At 43.9% G+C, this 27,647-nt stretch overlaps 1 protein-coding gene across 2 annotated transcripts in view; it reads right to left on the bottom strand.

Moving 5' to 3' along the window:
- Nucleotides 1-2,472: 2,472 nt before the first annotated feature.
- LOC126335557 (cytosolic endo-beta-N-acetylglucosaminidase) overlaps nucleotides 2,473-27,647 on the bottom strand; it is a 117,877-nt gene continuing 92,702 nt past the window's right edge. The window contains exons 10-12 of one of the 2 annotated variants that reach the window (XM_049998971.1): nucleotides 18,679-18,828; nucleotides 3,614-3,747; nucleotides 2,473-3,071 (exon numbers count right to left, since the gene is read on the bottom strand). In XM_049998971.1, coding sequence (XP_049854928.1) covers nucleotides 3,624-3,747; nucleotides 18,679-18,828 — 274 coding nt within the window. In that variant the 3' untranslated portion in view covers nucleotides 2,473-3,071; nucleotides 3,614-3,623. Of the gene's footprint in view, nucleotides 3,072-3,613; nucleotides 3,748-18,678; nucleotides 18,829-27,647 lie in introns of those variants that run through there. The other variant, XM_049998972.1, reaches the window with a different exon arrangement.

Genomic DNA, 27,647 nt, shown 5'->3' with positions numbered 1-27,647 from the left:
CATGGAAGTAATTACCAACGTCCTACGACCGAATGACTTTCAAGAGTTACGGCGGCTCCTAAACATGGTTAATTTTTATAGAAGACACATTCCCCATGCCGCAGCATTACAACTTTCGCTTACCGATGCACTCCGCGGGAAGAATATTTCAGACACGTGCAAAGTTCAATGGGCAGATGAAATAACGATGACTTTGGACAAACTCAAAACGGCCGTTCAGACAGCAGTGACTTTCACATCCTATGCCGGATGCACAGCTTTCGCTTACGACAGATGCAAGTGACTCAGTAGTCGGCGCCGTGCTCCACCAACATATAGGTAGTTCTGTCAAACCGCTACACTTCTTTTGGCGAAAACTGTCACCTGCTCAGATTAAATGGTCAGCTCTTGATAGAAAACTTTTCGCGGTTTACGCTGCCATTCGCCACTTTCAGGATGACCTCGAGGGACGTGCCTTTGTCATTTACACCGACCACAAACCCCTTGTGGAGGCGATCCATAATCCAAGCACCAATGCACCCCCTTGCAGACTTCGCCATTTGGAATACATTTCACAGTTTTCAACCAATGCACGACATGTTCGCGGTTCCGATAATGTGGTCGCTGATTTTTGGTCGAGGATCACAGTGGTCTCAGCTGACATATCCTTCACTGAAATAGAAGGCCGCCAGTGGACTGAACGTGAAACTCATGTTCAGTTTGATAGCTCAACCTCAACTCTTCGATTTGAAAACTGTCCGCTCCCAGACTCAGACCTTACACTAAGGTGTGACATTTCAACCAGATGACCTCCGTCCATGCGACAACCCATTTTCCATGCACTCCATGATTTAGCACACCCGGGCCACGATCTGCTTTGTGACTGAACATTTTGTGCGGCCTGGCGTACAGCAGGACAGCAAACGGTGGGTACAAGTGTGTGTGGCGTGCCAATGTAGCAAGGTTTCCCGTCACACCCACCCTCATCTCGTCCCCTTTGATGTACCTACCGAACATTTTCGCCACGTCCACATTGACATTGTGGGACCCCTACCCCCTGCGGGCCCATATAACTACTTATTCATAATGACAGACAGAGCGACCCGCTGGATCGAGGCCACACCCATCACCGACGCTTCTGCCACAACGATAGTCCACACCTTTATCGAGTCGTGGATCTCACGTTTTGGCGGTCCCTCCTCTATAACAATGGACCAGGGGCACCAGTTTGAAGCGAACCTCTTCACAAGGCTCTGTCATCTGTGCGATGTAGACAGATTCTGTACGAAAGCTTACCATCCTCAGAGCAAAGGTTCCACCGCACTTTAAAAGCAGCAATCATGGCACATGGTGGCCAGTGGACAGACACCCTCCCGTGGGTTTCAATAGCAGTTTATGCTGATGTAATAAGCTAGAATTAAGTTTTTTGGTTTCTTTCTCAAACCGAACGTTTGTCTCAGTCCTGACCTCTCTTAAAACTTGGTTTCTTTCTGTCCTCCCAGCCATAAAAAAAAGGGTCTTTTCTGAACCCTATGCTCTCACTTGTAGAATGTTATCCTGTCATTGGTTATTCCATATTTTTATCATGTCACCTTCCCCTTGTCAGTTCCCTCCTGGGCCTCCAAAAAGTGGGCCAATCCAGAATTTATTGTCAATGGAGCGACCATGACACTTTTTCAGTTGCAGGCAACATGTCCTGTGGATACACATTGTGTGTCTTTAATGTAGTGGATTCCACTGTCTTCTGCATCCTCATGTTGTTGATCATTACTGATTCCTCTGCCTTTAGGGGGCAGTTTCCCACCCCACAGGCAAGAGTGTGGCCTAAAACTCTGATCAATCCTCAGTTGTGTCTGACAAGGCAATTGGCAGAATGAGCGTGACTTCTTATGCCGGAAGTCTTTGACTGTCATTGCTGAGGGCCTTCATTCAAAATTTAAGCAGTGACACAGTTCAAACAAGGTACCTAGGATGTTTTAATTAGCAGTCAAAGACACTACCCTAGACCAGGGCTGGACCTCTTGAAGTAATGTAAGAGGCAGCTAAATAAATATGAAAGAAAAGAACATAACCCTCTTTAAAATTTTAGTGTAACCCATTTTCAAACTGTGTAAGTAAAATAAGTACAGTATGGTCCTCTTTATCCATTTGGTTCTTTCTTCCTGGAGATATTTCCTTAACTCACCTTTTATTTACAGAATGTAATGATTAATTGAGACGTGATTTTTCTTACAAAACATGTCCCAAACAGCAACACAAGCAGCAGCAAATACATTACAGAACACAATGGTGGTGTTCTCTTTTACAAAAAATGGTTGTGGACATTACAAACTTGTATATTTTTAAGAAGTCTCAATGTTTGGAGAAAGAACAAAGGAATGAAGAGGAAATGTAGCAATGCAGTATCACAAAACAGGATTTGCAGATGCTATGATTCTCACTATCTTTCTAGTGACAAGGGAGCTTCTCAGATTCTCAACATCTCTCAATAACTTCCTTTTTTTTTACTTTTTTAATGCAACCTGTAAGCCAAGATAAAATATACTTCACTGTCAATAACAAATATATAATACAAATTGCTTACATTTTATAATATAAGAATAACTGTATTCTTCTCTCTTCTTATCCTCTATAAAATTATACCTCCAACATTTTTTACCCATTACATTGAAATCAAACTTTTTGATATGTATGTCACAGTAACATGTCATGTTTTGCTGATATGTACATCAGTACACTCAAGACATGGACGCTTTCATTAATTTCTTGTACCTGACTTCCTGTTGCTTCCACACACAGTTTAAATGCCATTAAGAGACAATTTTAAAGACATACAAAAATGAACTATTGATAATTTGATATTTCATGACCAGCAACAAAATAATGGGAAAAGACAATAATAATATTACAGAACAAATTATACTAGATATGACAATCATCTTATTTCACAATCCATTCTCCATTCATAAAATTTTATGGTCACTGATAAAGCACTACAGTTACAACAGATAATTGTTATTCTCTTGAGTTCTTGTCACCTATTACTTCTACTTTCAAAATCTTTGGTCATGGGCTCAAAATGTCTTGTATCACTGGAACAGAAAATACAAATAACTGACTAATTAGTTAAAATTAACAAACTACTGTAGTTGCTTCTAAAAAAATTAAATTTGTACACTAAAAAAGTTATCTTTTTCTACCTCTCTCTCCCCCTCTCTCTTTCTCTCTTCTTGAGTAGTGACATAAAGAAAAGAAATCAGAACACAGTGATCCTGAATTGCTTATTAATGAAATTACTGTAAGGATCACAGTAGCTTTTACTAATAATAGTTTGAGCATTGGGTACAAAAGAAGATCTATATCTGGATTTGCAACCCGTCATTAATAAAAGTTTTTGGGTTCTCGGTGGTAAGCTCTCTAATAACATCTTTTACTTGCAGCTTACATTATTTCTTCACTTTCTTTTGTTTTCCTACACTTTTTTTTGTTCAATTCATGCCTCACTTGTCTTTCCAATCAATACATATTTGTTAGTAATTTCTACATTAAGTGACACATGGTTCTGTAGACTTAAATTCAGTGACTTGCAAGAGCACAGATATATGTTCACCAAAATCTTGTAGCACATACTTACTTTGAACACATTATAATCGGTAACGTCTCCCATATGGGTATAGTGACAAATATCCCAACAGCATTTCTGTCCCTGGATCTCTGAGCTTTGCTCCTATCTCCAGAATTGTTCCATTTACATGGAATAAATAATGACTGAAACATCAAAGGTAAAAGAAAATTCAGTGTGTATGTAGCAACCCAGAATATGATCATATGATACACTACAATTACTTATCACAATGGAAAAATAGAAACTGTCTACAGCTCTGTATGACAGTATAATAATAATAATAATAATAATAATAATTTAAGGTTTTAACATTAAATGGACAGTGAGCTTGCTACAGATTCATTATTAGCTAATTAGGCAAGGAGGGAGAAAGGGATTACCATGGACCTAGCCAAGGAACAGATTGACTGATGGAATTTGAGAAACCACAGAAAACAGGAACTGGGATGACTGGGGCGGGATTCACATGCACCTTCTTCTAAGTAATGGTCTTATGCCCTGACAAGTGTGAGTGTCCCAAAATACTGTAATATTTCTTGTAATAAATGAAAATGAAATAAGCACACAAAAATCCCAGTCCACTTTTAAAAGTGAAGTCTACCAGGGAAAGGTTACAAGAAGTTCCCAATTACCATTAACTGGAACTGCGACTGACAATATTCTTACATTGTCAGATTTTTAAAGCTCATTAACACAAAATGTGCCAACATTTGATTTTTTAAAAATATTCTTATGAAAATAACATTTTGAGTCATTGCAGATGTTGGAGAACCTACTTAAATGAGATAATGAAAAACCACAGAGAACTGACAGTAAAAATTAGTTAACTGAACACATCACAAGCACTACAGATGACTCTACAATAGACACATGGCCGCTTCCATGACCGTATTTACTCGAATCTAAGCCGCACTTTTTTTTCGGGTTTTGTAATCCAAAAAACCGCCTGCGGCTTAGAATCCAGTGCAACGCAAGCGGAGGTTCTGAAAAATGTTGGTAGGTGCCGCCACAATTAACTTCTGCCGACGAATAGATGTAGCCCTACACAGGCATCCTTTGTAGGCACAAAGATAAATACTGGCGCCAAAACCCTCTGCGTCAGTAAAAAAAAAAAAAAAAAAGAGAGAGAGAGAGAGAGAGAGAGAGAGAGAGAGAGAGAGAGAGAGGGAGAGAGGAAGACGAGCTTTTTTTCTCCGCCCCAAGTTTCGACCACTGCATTTTCATACATTATCCAACGAAGTAAATACCAATTCCGTATTGTTCATCTTCGAACGTAGCAGAATTTCAATGTACTACGAAAATCCGAATAGCAAGACTGTTTGGGATGTTTGTCAATATTGCCAACTGTATGTTTTGAATTATTTCCTACCTGTGAGGAGAGATGGTTGCTAATAGGAACCTGATGAAATGTGAATCACATACAGTATTCTCTTCACCATAAGAATAATACGAATATAAACATTTTGCCATGTATTCCATCGTGTTTGCTGCTATCTCATTTAAATCCTGTCTGCCTAATAAACTACGAAACTAGAGTGAGACAACAGCAAACGCGGAAGAATATACGTATCGTGTCATGTTTATATTCGTATTGTTCTTATGGCTAATAGTGATACAGTCAGAAATGAAGCACGGCAACTGACTAGATTTTTAAATCTAATATGACTAATTTCTGTGCAGAATTTGGTGTACTAAAGAAGCGGCCGCAAAGATTTTCTAAAGGAGAACAATTTTCGCCTAACTCTCGTTCAGAACATGTTCTATCATACGCAGTCTATTATTTGGTTCTTGTTGATCATTATCAAAGAAAGCAGCAGTGTAAGTAACAACAAATAGCAGTCTCTTGCCATTGTTTCGCTAATGCGACGATTCCTCCCTCCCTCTCTCTCTCTCTCTCTCTCTCTCTCTTTTAACTGTAAGCGGCTGTAGCGCGCACAAAAGCAAGCCAAGGCCGAGAGCGGCGACAGGCCGTAAACACGCACTATCAGAATGCGACAAACAATGCATGACACAGTACAGTAATGCATTTTCAACTTCGAGTGACGTAAACACCTATAACAAAGAAAACAGCACTTATCAGATCAAAGCAAAATAAGCAATCGATTCATACCAGACGAATCACGTGAAAAAGGAAAATCGGACGGAGCGCTTGATGCATAGCAATGGCTACCTGGTAAAGCTTAACTGCTAAGCTTACGACTCGCACCAAACTACTGTAGCTGTATCGTCATTCATTCGACCTAAATTGTCTCTCACATTACAATGGACCAACTTTGTTTCGATTTAGAGGTGCGGCCTAAAACTATTCTCTCCCTTCAATTTCGAGTCTCAAATTTCAGGTGCGGCTTAGAATCGGGAATTTTTTTCCCTGTATTTCGACTCTCATTTTTCAGGTGCGGCTTAGATTCGAGTAAATACGGTACATCTTTTCCAGAATTTTGTCCCTTGACCAGAGGGAAGCTTGCATGTCAACAGCAAGCAATCCCACTGAAATGGCTGATCACAAGATCATGATTGCCATTTAAAACTGTTATTTGTCATACAACTGTGGACAAAATGTAAATCTGCTAAACACGTCTTCAACTATGGATTAAACTCAGAGGTTTAAATTGTGACAATGGAACTTTATGCAGCCATTGTCCACAGCTTACAAAGTGTTAAGGTAACAAAGTACATAAATATGGTTAGAGAATAAACTGGTGTTTCTGCTTCACAATGTACTTGCATAGCAATTTAATTTTACTTTGCCAAGAATGTAACACTGGATCACCCATCCAAGCTTCTCAATCTTGCATATGCTGATTTCAACCTATTCCCACTGATAAAAACCTAACTGAAGAGGCACTGTTTCACAAATTTTCAGAAGTGATGGGTTCTGAACCTTGCAGCTGAAGTCATTTTCTGACAAATAGGAGTGGACTGAAAATTTACGCCTACATCCATACTCTACAAGCCCTCTTCCACTGTGTGGTAGAGAGGACTTTTTGTACCACTGTCACTTTCATTTTTCCTGGTCCAGTTGGAGATGGTTTATGGGAAGAATGACTGCTAGCAATCATCCATGTGATCTCGAATCTCTCTAATTTTATCTACATGGTCCTATTGCAAGATATGTGTACAAGGAAGCAATATACTGACTGACTCTTCTAGGAATGTATTCTCTCAGAATTTTAACAGGAAACCACAGTGTGATGGTAAATGCCTCTCTTGCAGTGTCTGCCACTTGGTTTGGCTGAGCACCTGTGTGATGCTTTCCTACTTTCTAAATAAGCCCACAAAAAAGTCATTGCTCTTCTTTGGATCTTCTGTATTTCTTCTCACAGTCCTCTCTGGTAGTACAGATCTGAGACTGATAAGCAATATTCGAGTATTGTTCGAACAAGTGTATAGTTATCAACCTCCTTTGTTAGCGGACTGCATTTCCTGAGTATTCTTCCGGTAAATGTCAGTCTGACATTGCCTTACCTGCAATTAGTTTTATGTGGCTGTACCACTTTAAATTGCTTTGTATGCATACTGTTACATATATTATGGATGTGACTGCTTCCAATGATTGTTTTTTAATCATTTAATAATACAGTAATGGGCATTTTTGTCTATTTATGCCAAAACCTTTACATTTATTGCACAAACAATGTCATAAATGAATGCAGGAAGGTATTACTTTGAATTCCATATACCTCAAGTGTTGCAAATATGGTAAAAGATTTACAGATAGTACAATTTTAGGAAAGTAAGAGTGTGACATACCTGTCAAATGGGAATATATTTGGATGCAATATATTTGTTATTGTTACCACATAAAAATTATGAATTTATGTCCCCCCGCCTCCCAAACACACACACACACACACACACACACACACACACACACACACACACACACACACAACAGTGGGCAGTGTCTCCCTAAATTGTGTTCAGTCGACTTCCAGCTCTTTCCTGGCCCACTGTGAGTGTACTGGAGTGAAATGGGGGTGTGGGATGGAGTGGGGTGGACTAGGGTGGGGTGAGGGATGGAGAGAGAGAGAGAGGCAGGAGGCAGGAGGCAGGAATGGGGTTGGGGGTTAACATTTAGCAGCTCATGGGAGAGTGGGGAGACATCAATACACTGGCTAGGAGTGCAGGTAGAGGAGGCAGGTGGCAGACGGCTGGGAATGCAATTTCATAGACTAGGGCTTGAGATAACATCACACAACTAGCTGATGTGGGGACACAAATCACAAATTGGACAGGGATATTGTGGCAGGAGATGATGCATGCACACACATACGCACATGCACACGCACACAACACGCGCACGCACACAACACAAGACCACCGAACGACCAGAGTAGGTAATGGCAAAAACAGACTCCTGAATAAAGGATACCAGAGGAGAAGAGGTATAGCAGTGGTCGATAGCCTGGAGGCTGCTCAGGGAGTCACTGCAGATGACGATGGACGTACCTGAGCAGGAACGCATATGCTCAAGAGCGCGCAATATGGCCACCAGCTCTGCAGTAAAAATACTGCAGCCAGCTGGCAAGGAGCGCTGTTCAACATGGGCAGCGTGAGCAAAAGCGTAGGCAGTATGACCATCTACCAGGAAACCATCAGTGTAGACAGGCTCACAGCCTGAAAATGAGGCGAGGAGCGCAAGAAAACGGCGACGGAGGGCCACAGGCGGAACTGAGTCCTTGGGTTCCCGTGCCAAGTCCAGACGGATGGACGGGGCATACACCAGGGAGGCATGGGTGCACGGACCCAGAAAGGATGCAGAAGAGGGAATGCCCCAGTTCCGACAGCAGGGACTGGACGCGGACAGCAATGGAAAGCCCAGACTTAGGTCGCCGTTCAGGCTGAGGGAGGACCATGGCAGGGAAAAGCAGGCGATGATTTGGATGGCCCGGCGAGCAATGCAAGTGGACAGCATAGTCGGCGAGCAGTCGATGGTGGCGAATCCGCAGCGGGGGAACCCCGGCCTCCACCAGCAGACTATCCACGGGGCTCGTACGGAAAGCGCCAGTTGCAAGCCGAACCCCAGAGTGGTGTATGGGGTCCAACAACGTCAACACTGAGGGTGATGCAGACCCATAGGCCAGGCTCCCATAATCAAGCCTGGACTGCACAAGGGCTCTGTACAATCGCAACAGTGTGCAGCGATCTGCACCCCAAGACGCGTGGCTCAGGCAGCGGAGGACGTTGAGGTGCCGCCAGCACTTTTGCTTCAGCTGAGTAATAAGAGGAACCCATGTGAGCCGGGCATCAAAGACGAGTCCTAAGAAGCAGCTAGTGTCCACTACTTCAAGTAGGTGGCCGTCGAGGTAAAGTTCAGGATGAGGGTGGAGCGTCCGATGCCTGCAGAAGCGCATAACTCGTGCAGAGGACTGAAAACCATGAGTCAGAGCCCATGATGCTGCCTTGCGAACGGCTACTTGCAGCCTGCGTTCGACGACTCCCATAGTCGTCGAGCTAAATGAGATGCAGAAGTCGTCGGCATACAAAGAAGGAGACACCTACGACCCCACGGCTGCAGCCAGACCATTAATGGCCACTAGAAATAAGGAAATGCTCAACACCGAGCCCTGCGGGACCCCATTTTCCTGTATATAAGATGAACTAGAGGCAGCACCGACTTGCACCCGGAAAGAGCGGCGCAATAAAAAGTTTTGAAGAAAAGCTGGGAGCTGACCACGAAGACCCCACTCATGCAACGTAGCAAGGATGTGATGCCTCCATGTGGTGTCATATGCCTTCCGCAGATCAAAAAATACAGCAACGAGATGCTGATGGCAGGCAAAGGCAATACGGATAGCAGATTCCAGCCGCACCAAATTGTCCGCAGCAGACCGGCCCTGACGGAAGCCAACCTGGGATGGAGCGAGGAGATCACGCAACTCAAGGGCCCAACACAAACGCCACCCCACCATACGTTCGAGCAATTTGCACAACACGTTGGTGAGGGTAATGGGACGATAGCTGTCCACCGCCAGAGGATCCGCACTGGGCTTCAAGATGGGGACAATAACACCCTCTCGCCATTGTGACGGGAACACGCCCTCGCTCCAAATGCGGTTAAAGATGGTGAGGATATGTCTCTGGCAGTCCCTGGAGAGATGCTTCAGCATCTGCGCGTGGATGCAGTCCGGTCCTGGTGCTGTATCAGGGCAATCGGCGAGGGCAGTGAGGAATTCCCTCTCGCTGAAAAGAGCATTGTATTTTTCAGAACGACGCGTGCGGAATGATAACGGTGTCTACTTGGTGCACTCCTTTAGAGAGCAAAAGGCGGGGGGAGGGGGGGGTAAGTTGCAGTCGCAGAGCTCGTAGCAAAGTGCGCGGCAAGGTGGTCAGCAATGGCGGCAGCGTCCGTGCAGACAGCGCCGTCCAGGGAGATTCCAGGGACACCCACAGTGGTCTGGTATCCATAAATCCGCCAGATGTGGGACCACACGAGTGAGGGGGAGACACGGGAGCCCAAGGATGAGACATACCTCTCCCACCGCTCCTGCTTACACCGTGCAATAAGACGACGGGTCAAGGCACGGAGCCTCTTAAAGGCGATGAGGGTCTCCAGAGACGGGTGCCGCCAGTGATGCTGGAGAGCCCACCTACGGTCGCGAATAGCCTCAGCAATCTCCGGCGACCACAAGGGGATAGCCTTCCTCCGAGTGAGTCCAGAAGTTCGGGGGATGGCAGCCTCGGCCGCAGAAGTGGTCAAGACACGGACCACCTCCTCAATGTCACCCTGTGGAGGAGAAGCAATGGTGGCAGTGGAAGTAAAAGCCGGCCAGTCAGCCCTGTTGAGAGCCCAGCAGGGCAGGCGCCCAGAAGAATGACACTGGGGCCGTGACAAATAGATGGGAAAATGGTCACTACCACACAGGTCAGGATGCACTCTCCAGTGGAGGGATGGGACAAGTCCGGGGTGCAAAGAAAGAGATCGATGGCCGAGAACGAGCCATGGGCCACACTGAAATGCGTGGGAGCACCGGTGTTCAAGAGGCTAAGGTCGAGCTGAGCCAACACATGCTCCAAGGCACGACTGCGGTCATCGGAGACAGTCCCACCCCATAGAGGGTTGTGGGCATTGAAATCGCCCAGAAGCAGCAATGGTAGCGGGAGTTGAGCCAGCAGCGCAGCCAAGACATGTCGGGGGAGCTCCCCATCCAGAGGAAAGTAAACAGAGCAAACAGTAATAGCCGGCGAGAGCTGAATCCTGACAGCGACTGCCTCTAAAGGCGTCAGAAGGGGTACTGGCGAGCTACAGACTGAGTGGTGAACAAAGAGGCAAACTCCACCTGACGCTCGTTGACAGGCAGTGCAGTTCTTATAGTATCCTCGATAACTGCGAAGGGCGGGGGTCCGCATTGCTGGAAACCAAGTTTCCTGAAGAGCAATGCAGAGAACAGGGAAACGCCCAGAAGCATCTGGCGGAAATAACCGCCGCAATTCCACTGGAGAATGGAAGCAGGAAGGGACTGGGAGGGCATGAAGGCGACTAGGAGGCAGACGGCGCCTCAGAACCAACGGCCACCACCGGGCGAGAGTCAGCTGCGTCCATAGGAAAGGCCCCCGAGGGTTCCGTCAGGGCGAGATCCGCGGCAGAGGCGAGGATCTCCATCTCATCCCCAGAGCCAGAACTATGTACAGCAGGCAGTGCTGAAACCGCCGGAACGTCCTTCTTCTTGGACACATTCCGTTCCTTCTTCTCGCGTCTGTCCTTTGGGTTAGAGGGCTGGGACAGCTTCTCTGAAGGAGCATCGGAGGCTGCTGACGACGACGCAGAAGCCCTACGACCAGTAGGTGGCGGAACCTTCAGCCACTGGCTGACATCCGGCTGGGTAGGAGAAGAAACGGAGGAAGGGAGGGCCCCGAGGGACCCCTTCCGCGAGAGAGGAACTGGCAGAGGCAACGCCGGCAGAGAAGGAGGGCGAGGGGGAGGGATTAAGCCCCCCGGTTTTTGAGCAGATGTCACTCCCGAAGCATGCACGGGGGAGTGACAGAAGAGGGTTTGCCACCAACTGCTAAGGGGGCAACAGAGGAAGGCTTGCCCCCAGACACTAAGGGGGCAGACAGAGATGTACGGCCCCGAGGGCCCACTGAAGGCGGCACAGATGAGGCGACAACTGCCGCCCGTGAGGGCGACGATAACGTGGCTGCAGCGTAAGATGTTCGAAGTGGGACAGGATACAACCTTTCGAATTTCAGTTTTGCCTCGCAATAAGTAAGCCGGTCCAGGGTCTTAAATTCCATTATCTTCCGTTCCTTATGAAGAACGGGGCAGTCCGGCGAGCACCGAGAGTGGTGTTCCCCACAGTTGACACAAACAGGTGGAGGCGCACATGGAGAATCGGGATGAGAGGGGTGTCTGCAATCTCGACATGTGGCGCTGGATGGGCAATGGGAGGACATATGCCCAAACTTCCAGTACTGGAAGCACCACATCGGGGGAGGGACGTATGGCTTGACGTCACAATGGTAAACCATTACCTTGACCTTCTCAGGCAATACAGCACCCTCGAAGGCCAATATAAAGGCACCGGTGGCCACCCTGTTAGTCTTGGGTCCTCTATGTACACGATGGACAAAATGCACACCACGTCGTTCCAAGTCAGCTCTCAGCTCGTCGTCAGATTGTAACAATAGGTCACGATGGTAAATAATCCCCTGGATCATATTTAAGCTACTGTGGGGAGTGATGGTAACAGGGACGTCTCCCAGCTTATCACACAAGAGCAACGCTCCTGACTGGGCTGGGGAAGACGTCTTGAGGAGGATGGACCCATTCCTCATTTTAGACAACCCCGCCACTTCCCCAAACTTACCCTCCAGGTGTTCCACAAAAAACAGAGGCTTTGTCGTAAGAAAGGAGTCACCATCAGTCCTGCTGCAGACAAGGTATTGTGGTACGTAAGGCTCCGGCTTGGCACTAGATCTGCGTCCCTCCCACGGCGCAGCCAATGAGCGGAACGACTGAGGGTCATATTGCGCAGCATCAAAGTCAACTCTGCCTCGCTTAGAGACGCTGGTGGCCGTGCGACCACCAGCTTGGTGTGATTTATTGCGCTTCATTGTGCCACATCCGCCCAGATGCCACCTACTCCGAACGAGGGCTCTCCCCAAGGGCGCCACCCAGCCAAAGCAACGGGTACCTGGCCGATATCCCGTTGCCCAGAGTCCCCGTGCCCCAGACAAGATGGACACATACTCCTTGGCATGCATGGGGAGGAAACAGCTCTGGCATCTGTAGTGCGATCCCTGCGTGGTCAGGCGCTACCACCAAGAGGGTACATGACGACCCCACCACAACGGACTGGCTACCGTCCTAGATTTTAGGTGTTGAAAGGGTCCACAGTTGTCGTGGGCGCTAAGAAGGGGATTGCGCACCAGATGAGAAAGAGGCAACCCAGAAGAAGTTGGATGTAAATCCCGCCACACGACAATAGGTAGGATGCAAGATGGTCGTGCATGATGGACCAATAGAAAAACACCACATAAGGTGTCCTTCCCCAAATGGCACGCACTAACAATGGAAATTTGGAAAAATTGGAGGTCAAACCCAAGAGGGGAGCATCACATAAGTCCGAAAAGTTTGAGACTCTTTTTAGTCGCCTCTTATGACAGGCAGGAATACCGCGGGCCTTTTCTAACCCCCGAACCCGCAGGGGGGGCTTTAACAGGTGGCCCAGCTTCTGATGGAGTGGGATAAGTCTATGTCGGGACTGGAGTAGGAGGTGCTGGGTGGGTGGATTGGGCAGGTCTTGCATCTGGGTCTTCCACAAGGGTACAATCCCTGTGGCAGGGGACTGGGGTTGGGAGTGGCACAGGGATGGACTAGGATGCTGTCGAGGTAGTGTGGGCAGCAGAACAACACTTTGGGAGGGGATAGAAGTATCTTGGGTAGGACGCTCCTCATTTCAGGGCATGATGATAGATAATTAAACCCCTGACAAAGAACATGGATCAGTTGTTCCAGTCCCAGGTGATATGGAGTGACCGGGGGGGGGGGGGGGGGGGGCAGCTTCTTTGTGGTTGGTTCTTGGGATGGATGTGAGGATCAGGTGTTTGTGAGGATATGGCATGGGAGATCTGCTTGTGAGTTATTTCTGGAGGGTATTGTCTGTCTTCAAAGGCCTTCGTGAGGCTTTCAGCACACTGGGTGAGGGAGTTTTCATCACTCATATGCATCAATGATGGTTAGCCAGGCTGTGTGGGAAGGATTTTTTTGGTGTGGAAGGGGTTCCAGCTGTCAAAGTGCAGATATTGTTGGTGATTGGTGGGTCTAATGTTGGCCAAGGTGTGGATGGAGTCATCTGCGAGGAGGAGATCGACATCTAGGAAGGTGGTACGATTGGTAGAGGAGGACCAGCTGAAGTGGATGGGAGAGAAGGTGTTGAGGTTGTGGAGGAATGAGGATAAGGTGTGCTGGCCTTGGGTCCAGATTATAAAGGTGTCACCAGACCATGAGTTTGGGATTTTGGGAAGCTAGCTAGGAATGTTTCCTCTTCATGGCCCATGAAAAGGTTGGCATAGGAGGGTGCCATGTGAGTGCCCATGGCTGCACCATGAATTTATTTGTATACTTTCCCCTCAAAGGTGAAGTAGTTATGCGTTAGGATGTAGTCGGTCAGGTGTACGAGGAATGAAGTGGTGGGTTTGGAATCCACGGGACATTGGGAGAGGTAGTATTCAATCACAGCAAGGCAATGGGCATTAAGGATGGTGTATAGGGATTTTGCATCAACAGAGGTGAGCACGAAACTGGGAGGTAAGGGTGTGGGGATGGTGGAGAGCTGGTTGAGGAAGTGGTTGGTATCTTTAATGTGGAAGGCTAGGTTTAAGACCAATGCTTGGAAATGTTTATCGACAAGGACTGACATTCTTTCAATGGGGGCACTGTAATCAGGCCCAATAGGGGGCCTAGGTTTGTTAGGTTTGTGGATTTTGGGAAGCAGGTAGAAGGTGGGATGTAGGCTGTTGTTGGGGTAAGTAGGGAGATGGCATCCGGGGAGAGGTTCTGGGAAGGGCCTAAGGATTTCAGCAGGGATTGGAGGTTATGTTGGAAGGTATGCAAAAAAATTTGTAGCGCAGCCATGGACACCAACAACACCCTCCTATGCCATCTTCATGGTCTACTAGAGGAAACATTTCTAGCTTCCCAAAACACCAAACTGCTGGTCTGGTTCAGGTTTATTGATAACATCTTTATAATATGGACCCAGAGAAGGACATCTTATCCTCATTACCCCACAACCTCAACATTTTCTCTACCATCCACTTCACCTGGCGGCACCTTGCTAGATCTTGATCTCATCCAGTCAGATTACTCCATCCACACATTGCTCCACATCAAACTCACCAATCACCAACAGTACCCTCCGCACCAAGAAATCCCTCTAATACAGCCTGGCCACCCATGGTAGCTGCATCTGCAGCGATGATAACTTCCTTACCCAATATGCTGAAAGCCTCAGAAAGACCTTTGCAAACACCTCTAACCTAATTCACAAACATATCTCCTGTGTCAGATCCTCCCACACATCTGATCCTCAAATGCATTCCAAGAACCAATCACAAGAAGCACCCTCCTTGTCATCCAATAACACTCTGAACTGGAATGACTGAAACACATCCTTTGTCATGGCTTTGATTATCTATCATCATGGCCTGAAATAGCACATCCTATCCAAAATACTACCAACCACTCCCAAAGTGGTGTTCCACTGCCCAGCCAACTCCCAAAATGTCCTAGAGCAACCCTATGCCACCCCCTCCCCCAGTCCTCTGCCCAAGCGCTAATGACCATAGCAGTTTTGCGCCCGAAAACCAAAACAAAAAGTCCTCTGCCCCAGATATCACACAACTGTGGAAGACCGAGACGCAAGACCTGTGCAATCCACCCACACAGTATTAGCTACTCCAGTCCTGTCATAGGCTTATCCTACCCCAACAGAGGCAGAACCACCTGTGAAAGGAGTCATGTTATATGCTAGCTTTGCTGCATTGACTGCACAGCGTTTTACGTTGGTATGACAACCAACCAGATGTCAACTAGAATGAATTGCCACCGCAAAACTGTTGCCAAAACCAAGGTGGGCCACTCAGTGGCACAACATGCAGCAAAGCACAACATGTGAAATTTCAATGGCTGCTTCACAATGGATGCCATCTGAATCCTCCCCATGACCACCATCTTTTCTGAGCTGCGCAGGTGGGAGCTCACCCAACAGAGAGAGAGAGAGAGAGAGAGAGAGAGAGAGAGAGAGAGAGAGAGAGAGAGAGAGAGAGAGGGAGAGAGAGAGAGAGGGAGAGAGAGAGAGAGTGTGTTCGTGTGTGTGTGTGGGTGTGTGTGTGTGCGCACGCGCGCACACGGTGCCTCCCCACTCTTCCACAAGCCACTTTCCCCAACCCCTGTCCTGCCTTCTGCCTCTTTCCATCCCTCAGCCCACTCAACACCACCTCACCCCAGAACATTCATCTTGGGCCAGGAAAGATTTGGAAGTTGGTTGAGCACAATGTAGGGAGACCGGCATGAATGTGAGTGAGTGAGTGTGTATGTGTTTGTGTGCATGTTTCTCACACAAACTTGAAAAAGGAATTGCACTCTGAAAGCTAGCCAAGCTCTATACCTGTTGTTTGTGTACCTATCAAAAACATAGAGCTTCCGCCTTTTGGTCAATCATATCCCTTATTCCTCAATAATTTGTAATTCACAACCAGAATTTCCGTACATTATTATATTATCATTTAATAAACTAGACAGAAACATAAAGGTGGAGTATACATAAGATCATTGCTTACAACAGGTAGAAATTACAGTTAGGTCTATTATTGCAATATTGTATGTAAAAATGGAATCAGACAAGTTAGATGAAGAGAAACATATCATTTGTCAAAATCAGAAAAATACCCAAAAAATTATTTACACTACTACCACACATGATAAAATTATTTCTGGTCACATTTAAGACACAATCATTTTCACCATTTTACTGTTGTTGGTTTCAGTCACAGATATCAAGTTACATTTACAAGGGTCCTCTCATAAGCAGTGCAACAACTTTCTTTTCTTTGCCCATTTTGGTGGAAAAAATCCAGAATTTGTTGTTGGGCATTTTGGAATAATCCTGCTTCAGCCCTATAGTTTCATGAAGTTCCGATAGGCGGTGGCTCCACACGTAGCCTCAAAATGCCGTTTGTAACAGAGGTGTGCTCCAAGTAGACAACTATCATTGATTTTATACTGTGTTGATAATTTTTGCTTTTGGACTGTCTCATTACCACTGAATAAAACAATTTCAATGCTATACACCTTTTTTCTTTATTCTTTGCAAGGTACCTTCAGTGGCAGGTTTCATCAATGTTGTACCACATGCTGTGTTTTTACTCCATTTTTGGCACTATTCTCCTTCTTATAATTACCATTTGAAATTTTGTTTTTCAGACTTCACAGTGTAGGAACAGTGCCACAAATGGAACAAAAGCACAATATGTAGAACAACATTGATGAAACCTGCCACTGAAGATGCCTTGCAGAGAATAAAAGTGAAACATGTACGGCATGAAAATCACATTTCAATCAGTTGTTGTTAGATGGCCCAAAAGTAAAAATAATCAACATACTGTAATATTGAATGGAACTGATGATGACAGGAAAACAAAAGTTGAAGCACCGAGTCTCTTTTAGTGAAAAATCAGAGTATTACAGACATTTAGAGGCTTGCAGAATGTTTATGGAGACTTGGCAGTGAACGAAAGCATGGTGAGCCATTGGGAGGGGTGCCTGTCATCATTGCACCAATGTCGTGCAAACCTGTCTGACCTCCCAGGTGGTGGCTGGCCACAGAAACCTATTACTCCTGGAACTTATGAGCACTCTCATTCTAATCTAATCTAATCTAATCAATGGGTCACAATTAAACATCTTGCTGCACAATTGGATGTCTCTGTTGGTAGTGCTGATAGCACCAGTTGTGGTACGTAAAAGCATATGTCCACTGCATTTCTCATCACCCCCCAGAAAACCATAAAGAACAATGAAGGAACACCTGTAAATAAATGCTTCAGGTTATGAGGCTATTAATGACAATTTTTTGATGAAAATCATTACAGGTGATGAAACATAGGTTCATCACTTCAAACCAGAAACAAAATGGATATCCACAGAGTGGTGTCACACCATCTCTCCTCCAAAGAAAAAGTTCAAAGCTGAATCCTCGGCATGAAAAGTCATGGTGACAGTCTTCTGAGACTCTGAAGCAGTTATTCTGTTTGATGTCCCATCATAGTGCAATGATCAACTCTGAAGGGTACAGTGCTACCCTCATAAAACTGACGAAATGACTTCTGTGTGGTTATCACCACAAAAATTCAAACAAACTTCTCCTTTTCCATGACCACATGGGGCCTCAGATAAGTCTACGCACCAGAGAGGAGCTCATAAAACTTCATTGGACTGTTCTTCCTCACCCATCCTATAATCTGGATCACACACCTTCTGATTTCCATATGTTTGAACCAATGAAAGGTGCTCTCCACGGGAAACAGTATATGTACGATGGGAAGCAAGCCATTGTCTCTGGCATCAACCAGTAAAATGACGCCATGTGAGCATACAGGTCCCCTCAGTAAGGTGGCATAAGGCCATCGCATTAGACAGAGATTATGTTCAAAAATTTGGCTTTGCAGCCAAAGAGTGGAGAATAATATGGTGCACTCGAATCCTGAAGGAAACCTACCTACTTTCAGAAAATAATGTGTTGCATTACTTATTGAATGCCCCTCATAACAATGAGGTCATCATAATACATAATGGAATGTCACTTCAAGCACTTATGATGAATCAAATGTTTTCCGTTTCTGATTTTACACTGGAATATCATGGAAACATTATTTTTAATGCTGATTTCCTATTCCTTGTGCTATACTAAGACTTCCTGCACTAGGAAACGAGGCTGTATGGTTCGAAGTTTCTGCTGTAACATCCCAATGAGAATGAGGTACTTATAGATTGAACTCTACTAGAGTATTATACCAATATTTTACATTCTTTTCTGTAAAAATACTGCTGTTCAGCACTTCACAATACTTACTTGATTCTCCAGCCACTGTTTTCAGCAGGTTTCGGTAAGTATCTACCATAAAGCTCAAATATTTCTTTATTTAAAATGTCCGGTTGCGGGTACGGATACACACCCTCATCACCAGGAGATGATGTATATGTATCCAATAATTCTTTCATGCTAGAAAATAAACAAAAAATAAATAAAATAAAAATTCAGCAAAAACACCAACTAACACTAAATGCCTTACAAAATGCTTTCTCTGATATATCAATGGTGGCCACTGCCTCTAATATTTGAATCTGTACGTATTATAAGGATGGGAGTATGTCGGTCTGTTCTATGTTTCCTCCTGCTGATCAATTTCATCCAAACTTGGTACACACTGTATATCACTTACCATCTGAAAAGAACCACCACTCCACCTTTCTCTCCAAGGGTAGGGGTTAAAATATCATGTAGCTCACAATACACAAATAGCCAGGCTATATTCATCCAGTATTTTTGATTGGAAGCACTTGGTGACTTGCAACCAAATTTACATGTAATTTCAAAACGTTATGAGACCTTTGCTTGCTGACACCCCGCCCACTCCTTCCCCTCCACCCCTACAAAATGATGAAAGAGAAAAAAGATTATCACTTATGACATTGTCACTGCTCATGCAAGAAAATTGCTGCATCACACATGACCTCTCAATTTATTACTTCTTTACTACAAATTCTGTCACCAACACATTTGCCAGACAGTATTCACATATACCACTGAATGCAACTGCAAAAATATGTCATTGTAAAAAACAGAAGATGATGTGGTGTTTGCTCCCCAAATAGCAAAATTCCTTTACTACTTTAAGTGTCTCATTTTCTAATCTAATTCCCTCAGCATCACCTGACTTAATTTGACTACATTCCATTATCCTCGTTTTGCTTTTGTTGATGTTCATCTTATATCCTCCTTTCAAGACACTGTCCATTCCATTCAGCTGCTCTTCCAGGTCCTTTGCTGTCTCTGACGACTTCACGAGTACGTATTTCAATCTTTGCAGTTGTACCGCAGAGATTGCACAGTAATGTGAAAAGTTACAGCAGCCCAGTTGAATTAGTTATTATGCTGGAATCCCAACAATTTTGGATGTTATTGTGTGTTTCTTGAACATAATGAATGTCTGAACGAAGGAACCAAAATGAAAGTAAAAAAAGAAATACTTGCAACCATTTTTTTAAATCCAATGTATTGTCCATAAATCATGTGGATAGAAATGTGAAATACTTAATTATTAAGCTGTAATCCAAAGAATTTGGGATGTTATTGGGTATTTCATGAACATAACGAAAGCCAAAAAAATCTTATAGTCATTTTTAAAAAATCCCATGAATAGTGCACGATTGTGTTGACAGAAACATGAAATAATTAATTGTTAAGCTCTAACCCCAAGAATTTGGGATGTTACTGTGTGTTTCATGAATGTAACAAATAGCTGAATGAAGGGACCATAACCACAATGAAAGTAAAAAAAATGCGAGTATTCATTTAAAAAAAAAAAAAAAAATCCGATTAATGTGCATAAATCATGTGGACAGAAACATGAAATAGGGAGAAATTAAAGTGTTTTGTATTTTTATATGATTGGCATGATTGCTATAGCTATTTCCATATTGCTGAAAATGGCAACAGCACTCACTGCTTTCAGTTGCTTAAAATGCTGGTAAATGTAACTTGCATGTCATTTCTCTCTATCCATGTGATTTATGCACGATTAATCGGATTTTTTGTTGTTGTTTTTTTTGTTTAGGCATTCACTACATGAAGAAGCACACAATAACATCAAAGATTGTTGAGATTACAGCTTAATAAGTAATTCAACAGGAATGAGTATACCACACAACTGCTGTCACTTCATTTGTACATATCTATTTACATTTAGTTTTCACATTATCTACATCTACATACATACTTCGCAAGTCACAGTGACGTAACACTATGTCATCTTGGCGTAAATAAACTAAATTGACTTCATGAGTATGTATATCAATCTTTGCAGTTGTACCATAGAGATTGCATGGTAACGTGGAAGCTAAATGTAAATACATGTGTAGAAACGGTGCAACCTATGTGGTACAGCTGCAAAGATTGTTACACATACTCATGTAGTCGATTTAGGTTATTTACGTCACAATGACGTAGCGTTGCATCACTATAACGTAGGGTTCTCCTCATCTAAAGTGAGATGAATGCTACCAGACACATGGTCACAAAGACTGCTGATACCTTCTGGCATTGTGAGGAGCATACTCAAAATAAAAAAATAAAACAATGAGCAGACACACAACACAAGACGAAACTGAGTGCACAAAGCATTGGTAACAGCTACCATGGAATTGCTCTTGGTGTGATTGGCAGCATCATAAATAACGTGAAGCCCAACATTTACAGGTATCTTTGGCAACCCATAGTTCAGAACACCCCTGGTCCTCCCCTGTCAATCTAAAACTGTCACATTTTCAAGTACGCTACCAGACAGAGAAGTGTGTTTCATTGTTTTAAAATGCAGAGCAACAGAAAACATTATATGGGCTTCAGTACTGAATTTTACAGCTATTGCTTTAGCTGCCATTTTGGCATGTCAGTGACAGTGAATTGCCAAATCACCCATTTCCGAGTCTAGTAGTCAACTTTTGTTATTCTGATATTGATATATGTATAGTGGCTGAGTCCTATGTAGCCATATGAGGCATGTATGCTATAGATAATTTAACAGCCCACAGCTGACATGGTGTTACTTACAGCTTCATTGATAAATCATTGCATTCATGCAGAGGTGGGCACTTTATTTTGTGAATATTACATATCAAAATGGGCTTCGCCAGCAACCAATTTCTAGTAAACAACAATTTGTTACTTTTTAGATATTTATATGCAGAGAGAGGTATTTCAAACTCTCTCTGATAAAACAATACATCAGGATACAATTTGCTGTGTAACAGCATTTAGTAAGTAAACGGGCATTTTAATATTTTGAGGCATAATTCAGAGCTTTATTTGACTTTACCACAAAATTAAGATTTTTAGGTCCCTAATAGGATTCTTTTCTAAGACAAGGGCAGGTATTCATATACAGTTTTGAAAGTAGTTCTTGTTGCACTGATATATTTGGAAGTCAGATCAAAACAACAAAGTTCAATGTTGGTGCTGTTAATAAAATCATGTTTTTTTTAACGTATTTGGCTTCAGGAATAACAAATAAAGTAAGTCCTTTGTCAGCATGTATGACCAGGGCTTTATTGGCCTCCTTTTTTTTATTCATTTTATTTATTTTTTTTAATTAATACTATGGGCTACTTGCTGATCCCCAGCAAAGTGCTATGGATCTTTATTAGTGGCTCAAAATGTACTAGTTTATGTCACTGGTTTAGCTCTTGGTTAACAGCCTTATTTAATTTTACAGAAACGATGGTTTTATCAGTAGCCCAAAATTTGACTTGGGCCTTAGCTACAGTGATATAAGGGACCAAGTTTCCTGCTACTTCATGGTTCAAGTTAGGATGTGTGTTGTACAAAAGGCCTTTATTTAATAATCCAATTTCCTCCTTGTTAAAGCAAATTATCGTATGATTATAAATGTTTCTGAAAGTGGAAGGAGAATTTAGCTGCTTTTTTGAGGACAATAAAGCCCTTGATGTGCGTGCTGACAAAGGTCTCACACTGGCTATCATTCATGAAGCCAAATGTGTTAAAAACAAAAACATAATTTTATTAATAGCACTAACAATGAAGTCTGCTATTTTGGCTTTACTTACAAATATATCAATGAAACAAAAGCTGCTTTCATAAATGTACATATACATTCCTGGAAATGGAAAAAAGAACACATTGACACCGGTGTGTCAGACCCACCATACTTGCTCTGTACACTGCGAGAGGGCTGTACAAGCAATAATCACACGCACGGCACAGCGGACACACCAGGAACCGCGGTGTTGGCCGTCGAATGGCGCTAGCTGCGCAGCATTTGTGCACCACCGCTGTCAGTGTCAGCCAGTTTGCCGTGGCATACACTGGTAGCATGCTGCGACAGCGTGGACGTGAACCGTATGTGCAGTTGAAGGACTTTGAGCAAGGGCGTATAGTGGGCATGCGGGAGGCTGGGTGGACGTACCGCCGAATTGCTCAACACATGGGGCGTGAGGTCTCCACAGTACATCGATGTTGTCGCCAGTGGTCGGCGGAGGGTGCACATGCCCGTCGACCTGGGACCGGACCGCAGCGACGCACGGATGCACGCCAAGACCGTAGGATCCTACGCAGTGCCGTAGGGCACCGCACCGCCACTTCCCAGGAAATTAGGGACACTGTTGCTCCTGGGGTATCGGCGAGGACCATTCGCAACCATCTCCATGAAGCTGGGCTACGGTCCCGCACACCGTTAGGCCGTCTTCCGCTCATGCCCCAACATTGTGCAGCCCACCTCCAGTGGTGTCGCGACAAGCATGAATGGAGGGACGAATGGAGACGTGTTGTCTTCAGCGATGAGAGTCGTTTCTGCCTTGGTGCCAATGATGGTCCTATGCGTGTTTGGCGCTGTGCAGGTGAACGCCACAATCAGGACTGCATACGACCGAGGCACACAGGGCCAACACCCGGCATCATGGTGGGGGTAGCGATCTCCTACACTGGCCGTACACCTCTGGTGATCGTCGAGGGGACACTGAATAGTGCACGGTACATCCAAACCGTCATCGAACCCATCGTTCTACCATTCCTAGACCGGCAAGAGAACTTGCTGTTCCAACAGGACAATGCACGTCCGCATGTATCCCGTGCCACCCAACATGCTCTAGAAGGTGTAAGTCAACTACCCTGGCCAGCAAGATCTTCGGATCTGTTCCCCATTGAGCATGTTTGGGACTGGATGAAGCGTCGTCTAACACGGTCTGCACGTCCAGCACGAACGCTGGTCCAACTGAGGCGCCAGGTGGAAATGGCATGGCAAGCCATTCCACAGGACTACATCCAGCATCTCTACAATCGTCTCCATGGGAGAATAGCAGCCTGCATTGCTGCGAAAGGTGGATATACACAGTACTAGTGCCGACATTGTGCATGCTCTGTTGCCTGTGTCTATGTGCCTGTGGTTCTGTCAGTGTGATCATGTGATGTATCTGACCCCAGGAATGTGTCAAAGTTTCCCCTTCATGGGACAATGAATTCACGGTGTTCTTATTTCAATTTCCAGGAGTGTACATCTGATATCTTAAAAAAAATTCTATAGCCTCTGACACCCAAAAAGGAGGCACACTAAAATCCCATCAACATGATGCTCCACTTAGACTGATGGTAGATGCCATAAATTGTCCTGACTAATAGCTACCTAAAGAATTTAACTTCTTTCTTATTATCCAACTTCATATGCCATCAGAACCTGAGATGAGCATATTCCATACCTTATGGACATTTCAGTTAATATTAACATGTACATGGTGAGTTTGAATGTAGTCAGCATGTATAGAAATAACCTCCAATGGAAGTTATTTCCATTACAGAAAATAATCTTAAACAACATAGCAACCTGCAAACTCAGATTGTCAGTTAGTTTTTGATGTTTCACAAGCTTGTCCTCAGTCATAATTATTACCAATTTAGTGACACTTTACACAAAGAACTAAAAGGAATTGCCATGGAATAATCATCACCCGCACAGCAGTGAATATTCTTACTGACCACATAGAATGTAAATTTTTAACATCTATTCCACCCAAAGGAATGATATAATATGTTATCATCAGAAAGTCGTTAACATTTTGCTCTAATACAGTGGCAAAAAAGAGCAGGCTATCAAACTTCAAAATGATCTCAACAGAGCAGACCCACAAATGCAGTTCACAACACAGCATCAAAATAACGAGTCTTTGCCATACTTAGACCTTATTATATCCATATGTGATAACTGTATCACATATGATATCTGTAGGAAAGAGTCAGCCACAAATGTCATTTACATAATTCATCGTCACTATATTTATGTTGTAGTCACTACACAGAGTGCCTTTAAACACACAAAACTATGAAAAAGAACTTTAGATCATTAAATTCATTGTGAACACTAATGGTTATCCCATACAGATTAGTGATTCTCTCATCTGGCAAATGCAATGTACGAAGAGCATGAAATTACCCTCATACCCATTGATCAGAATGCACATTGAAGAAGTATTATAAACTCCTGTATCTGGGTACCACACATGTAAATTTATGCAAATGGCTATAGAAGGCTGATGTTATCACTAGTTTGCATATGCTAAACCAAGTAGGCCTAAAATTAAGCCATTCACAACAAAAAACTGTATAAGCAATCAGGTATTTACGAAATAAAGTATGATAGTTGTGAATGTCAGTGCGTCCGACAAACCATATATGCATTTTCCTTTAGATTTGAGAAGCGCCAGGATGTAGGTAATTCTGAATCAGCCTCTAACAAATCTTTTTGAGGCTTTCAACAATTTAATATCTGATGTCCACAAAAATCTTAATACCCTTCATCTTCAATCCAAAGAACAAGTCCTGGATTTCTGGAAGAGAGAGAAATCCTCTACAATCTGTAACATATGCCAGCATATGCCAGACTGCACATTTAATGAGCAAACTATGCTCAAACATAAGTTCATTCTCAACAATTCCAAGTTCCTAAAGCAGCACAATGCTGAGTCTACACTCATCTCTCTCAAATTTCTGCAATCTACATATAGCGGAGATGCTGAGTCGCAGATAGGCACAACAAAAAGATCTTCACACTTAAAATTTTCGGCCAACGGCCTTTGTCAACAATAGATGCACATACATTCTATCCTGATTTTCCATTGTCTGAAATTTTTGCAAACTAGTGTACAATCACACACAGAATAATATAACCTCATAGGTCCACTAATTTGTATATCAACTAATTGTGTCAATGTAAATAAAACAGAAAGAAACTTCCACATGGGAAAAATATATTAAAAACAAAGATTCCAAGACTTACCAAGCGGGAAAGCGCCGGCAGACAGGCACATGAACAAAACACACAAACACACACACAGAATTACGAGCTTTCGCAACTGGCAGTTGCTTCGTCAGGAAAGAGGGAAGGAGAGGGAAAAATGAAAGGATGTGGGTTTTAAGGGAGAGGGTAAGGAGTCATTCCAATCCCGGGAGCGGAAAGACTTCCCTTAGGGGAAAAAAAGGACAGGTGTACACTCGCACACACACACACACACACACACACACACATATCCATCCGCACATACACAGACACAAGCTGCTTGTGTCTGTGTATGTGCGGATGGATATGTGTGTGTGTGTGTGCGAGTGTACACCTGTCCTTTTTTTCCCCTAAGGGAAGTCTTTCCGCTCCCGGGATTGGAATGACTCCTTACCCTCTCCCTTAAAACCCACATCCTTTCATTTTTCCCTCTCCTTCCCTCTTTCCTGACGAAGCAACTGCCAGTTGCGAAAGCTCGTAATTCTGTGTGTGTGTTTGTGTGTTTTGTTCATGTGCCTGTCTGCCGGCACTTTCCCGCTTGGTAAGTCTTGGAATCTTTGTTTTTAATAACTAATTGTGTCATGTTTATTGGTTGTTGTTGCTACACATATACCCATGCACTGTTCATAGGTTAAATCCATTTACATCTTAATTTTCATACTTGGTTGATATCTGACTATGGGCATCTCAGGTTACACTAGTTATTACCTGTATATGCACGCACGCACGCACGCGCGCACGCGCGCACGCACGCACGCACGCACACACACGCACACACACACACACACACACACACACACACACACACACACACACACAGAGCCATACTCTTTAACATATATGATATAGTTTTGATGCTTGTGTTTTATACCTGTTTTTTATTTAACTTCATATACTTTAGCTCCCACCAGGATTTTAGTCTCTGCTTGCTTGTTCACTCTAGACCTAACTTTTGATTTTGCAATTCTTGGCCTCCAAATAGATTTTTATGTCTCATTTTATTATCTTTATGAGCACTTCAGACTGCTGTGCTATATACGGTATGGTACCACCACTCTGTTGCCCATTTTTATTGCCCACATAATGCATTTTTATTTTAGTACAAATTTGTTTAATGTAGTACCACCATAATTTTTACATTGTACCATGGTTCTGTGTCATTTCTATTTTCTGGCTTCTATATTAATGGAAGCAGATGGTTCAGTTAACAGTGACATGTTACTTTACTTCACCATCCACACAAGTTCACGTAACAGTCAGCTGTGACACCTTCTCCTGCTGTTAAGCAAAATTTAGTTTCCTCTGTGCTGGCGAGACAGGTATTTTGCTGACAGCTCCGGCACATAAGTGTGCATGCTCATGTTTGTACTGAAAATCTCAGTCATGATCCCCCCCCCCCCCCCCCCCGCTCCCCCCCTACAGCATTGTAGCAACGTATCCTCTGTTGCAGATCCCCATGCAACACATGCCTGAGTTAAATATATTACAATTGAATGGTCCACTCATTCCACAGCCTTGACTTGACAAACCATTTGACTAAGCATCCATTAGCCAAGACTTTAACTGTTCTGCCTTATAATGTTAACACTGTACTACAGCAAGTCTTCCCTTTCTGGTTACAGTGTGTAGCATCTGATGATGGAGCAATAGTCACTAAAAATAGTTATGCTAATATAATTTAGTAGTAGGAAAAGGGAGAGAAGGAAATGTAGTACGTGAATATGGATTGGGGCTAAGAAATGAGAGAGGAAGCCGCCTGGTAGAATTTTGCACAGAGCACAACCTAATCATAGCTAACACTTGGTTCAAGAATCATAAATGAAGGCTGTCTACATGGAAGAAGCCTGGAGATACTGACAGGTTTCAGAGAGATTATATAATGGTAAGACAGAGATTTAGGAACCAGGTTTTAAATTGTAAGACATTTCCAGGGGCAGATGTGGACAATCTATTGGTTATGAACTGTAGATTAAAACTGAAG

The sequence above is a fragment of the Schistocerca gregaria genome, chromosome 2 (assembly GCF_023897955.1).
Source record: "Schistocerca gregaria isolate iqSchGreg1 chromosome 2, iqSchGreg1.2, whole genome shotgun sequence".
Lineage (NCBI taxonomy): Eukaryota > Metazoa > Arthropoda > Insecta > Orthoptera > Acrididae > Schistocerca > Schistocerca gregaria.
Note: the sequence above shows the minus strand (reverse complement) of the source record. Positions and strands in the feature narration are given on the sequence as shown.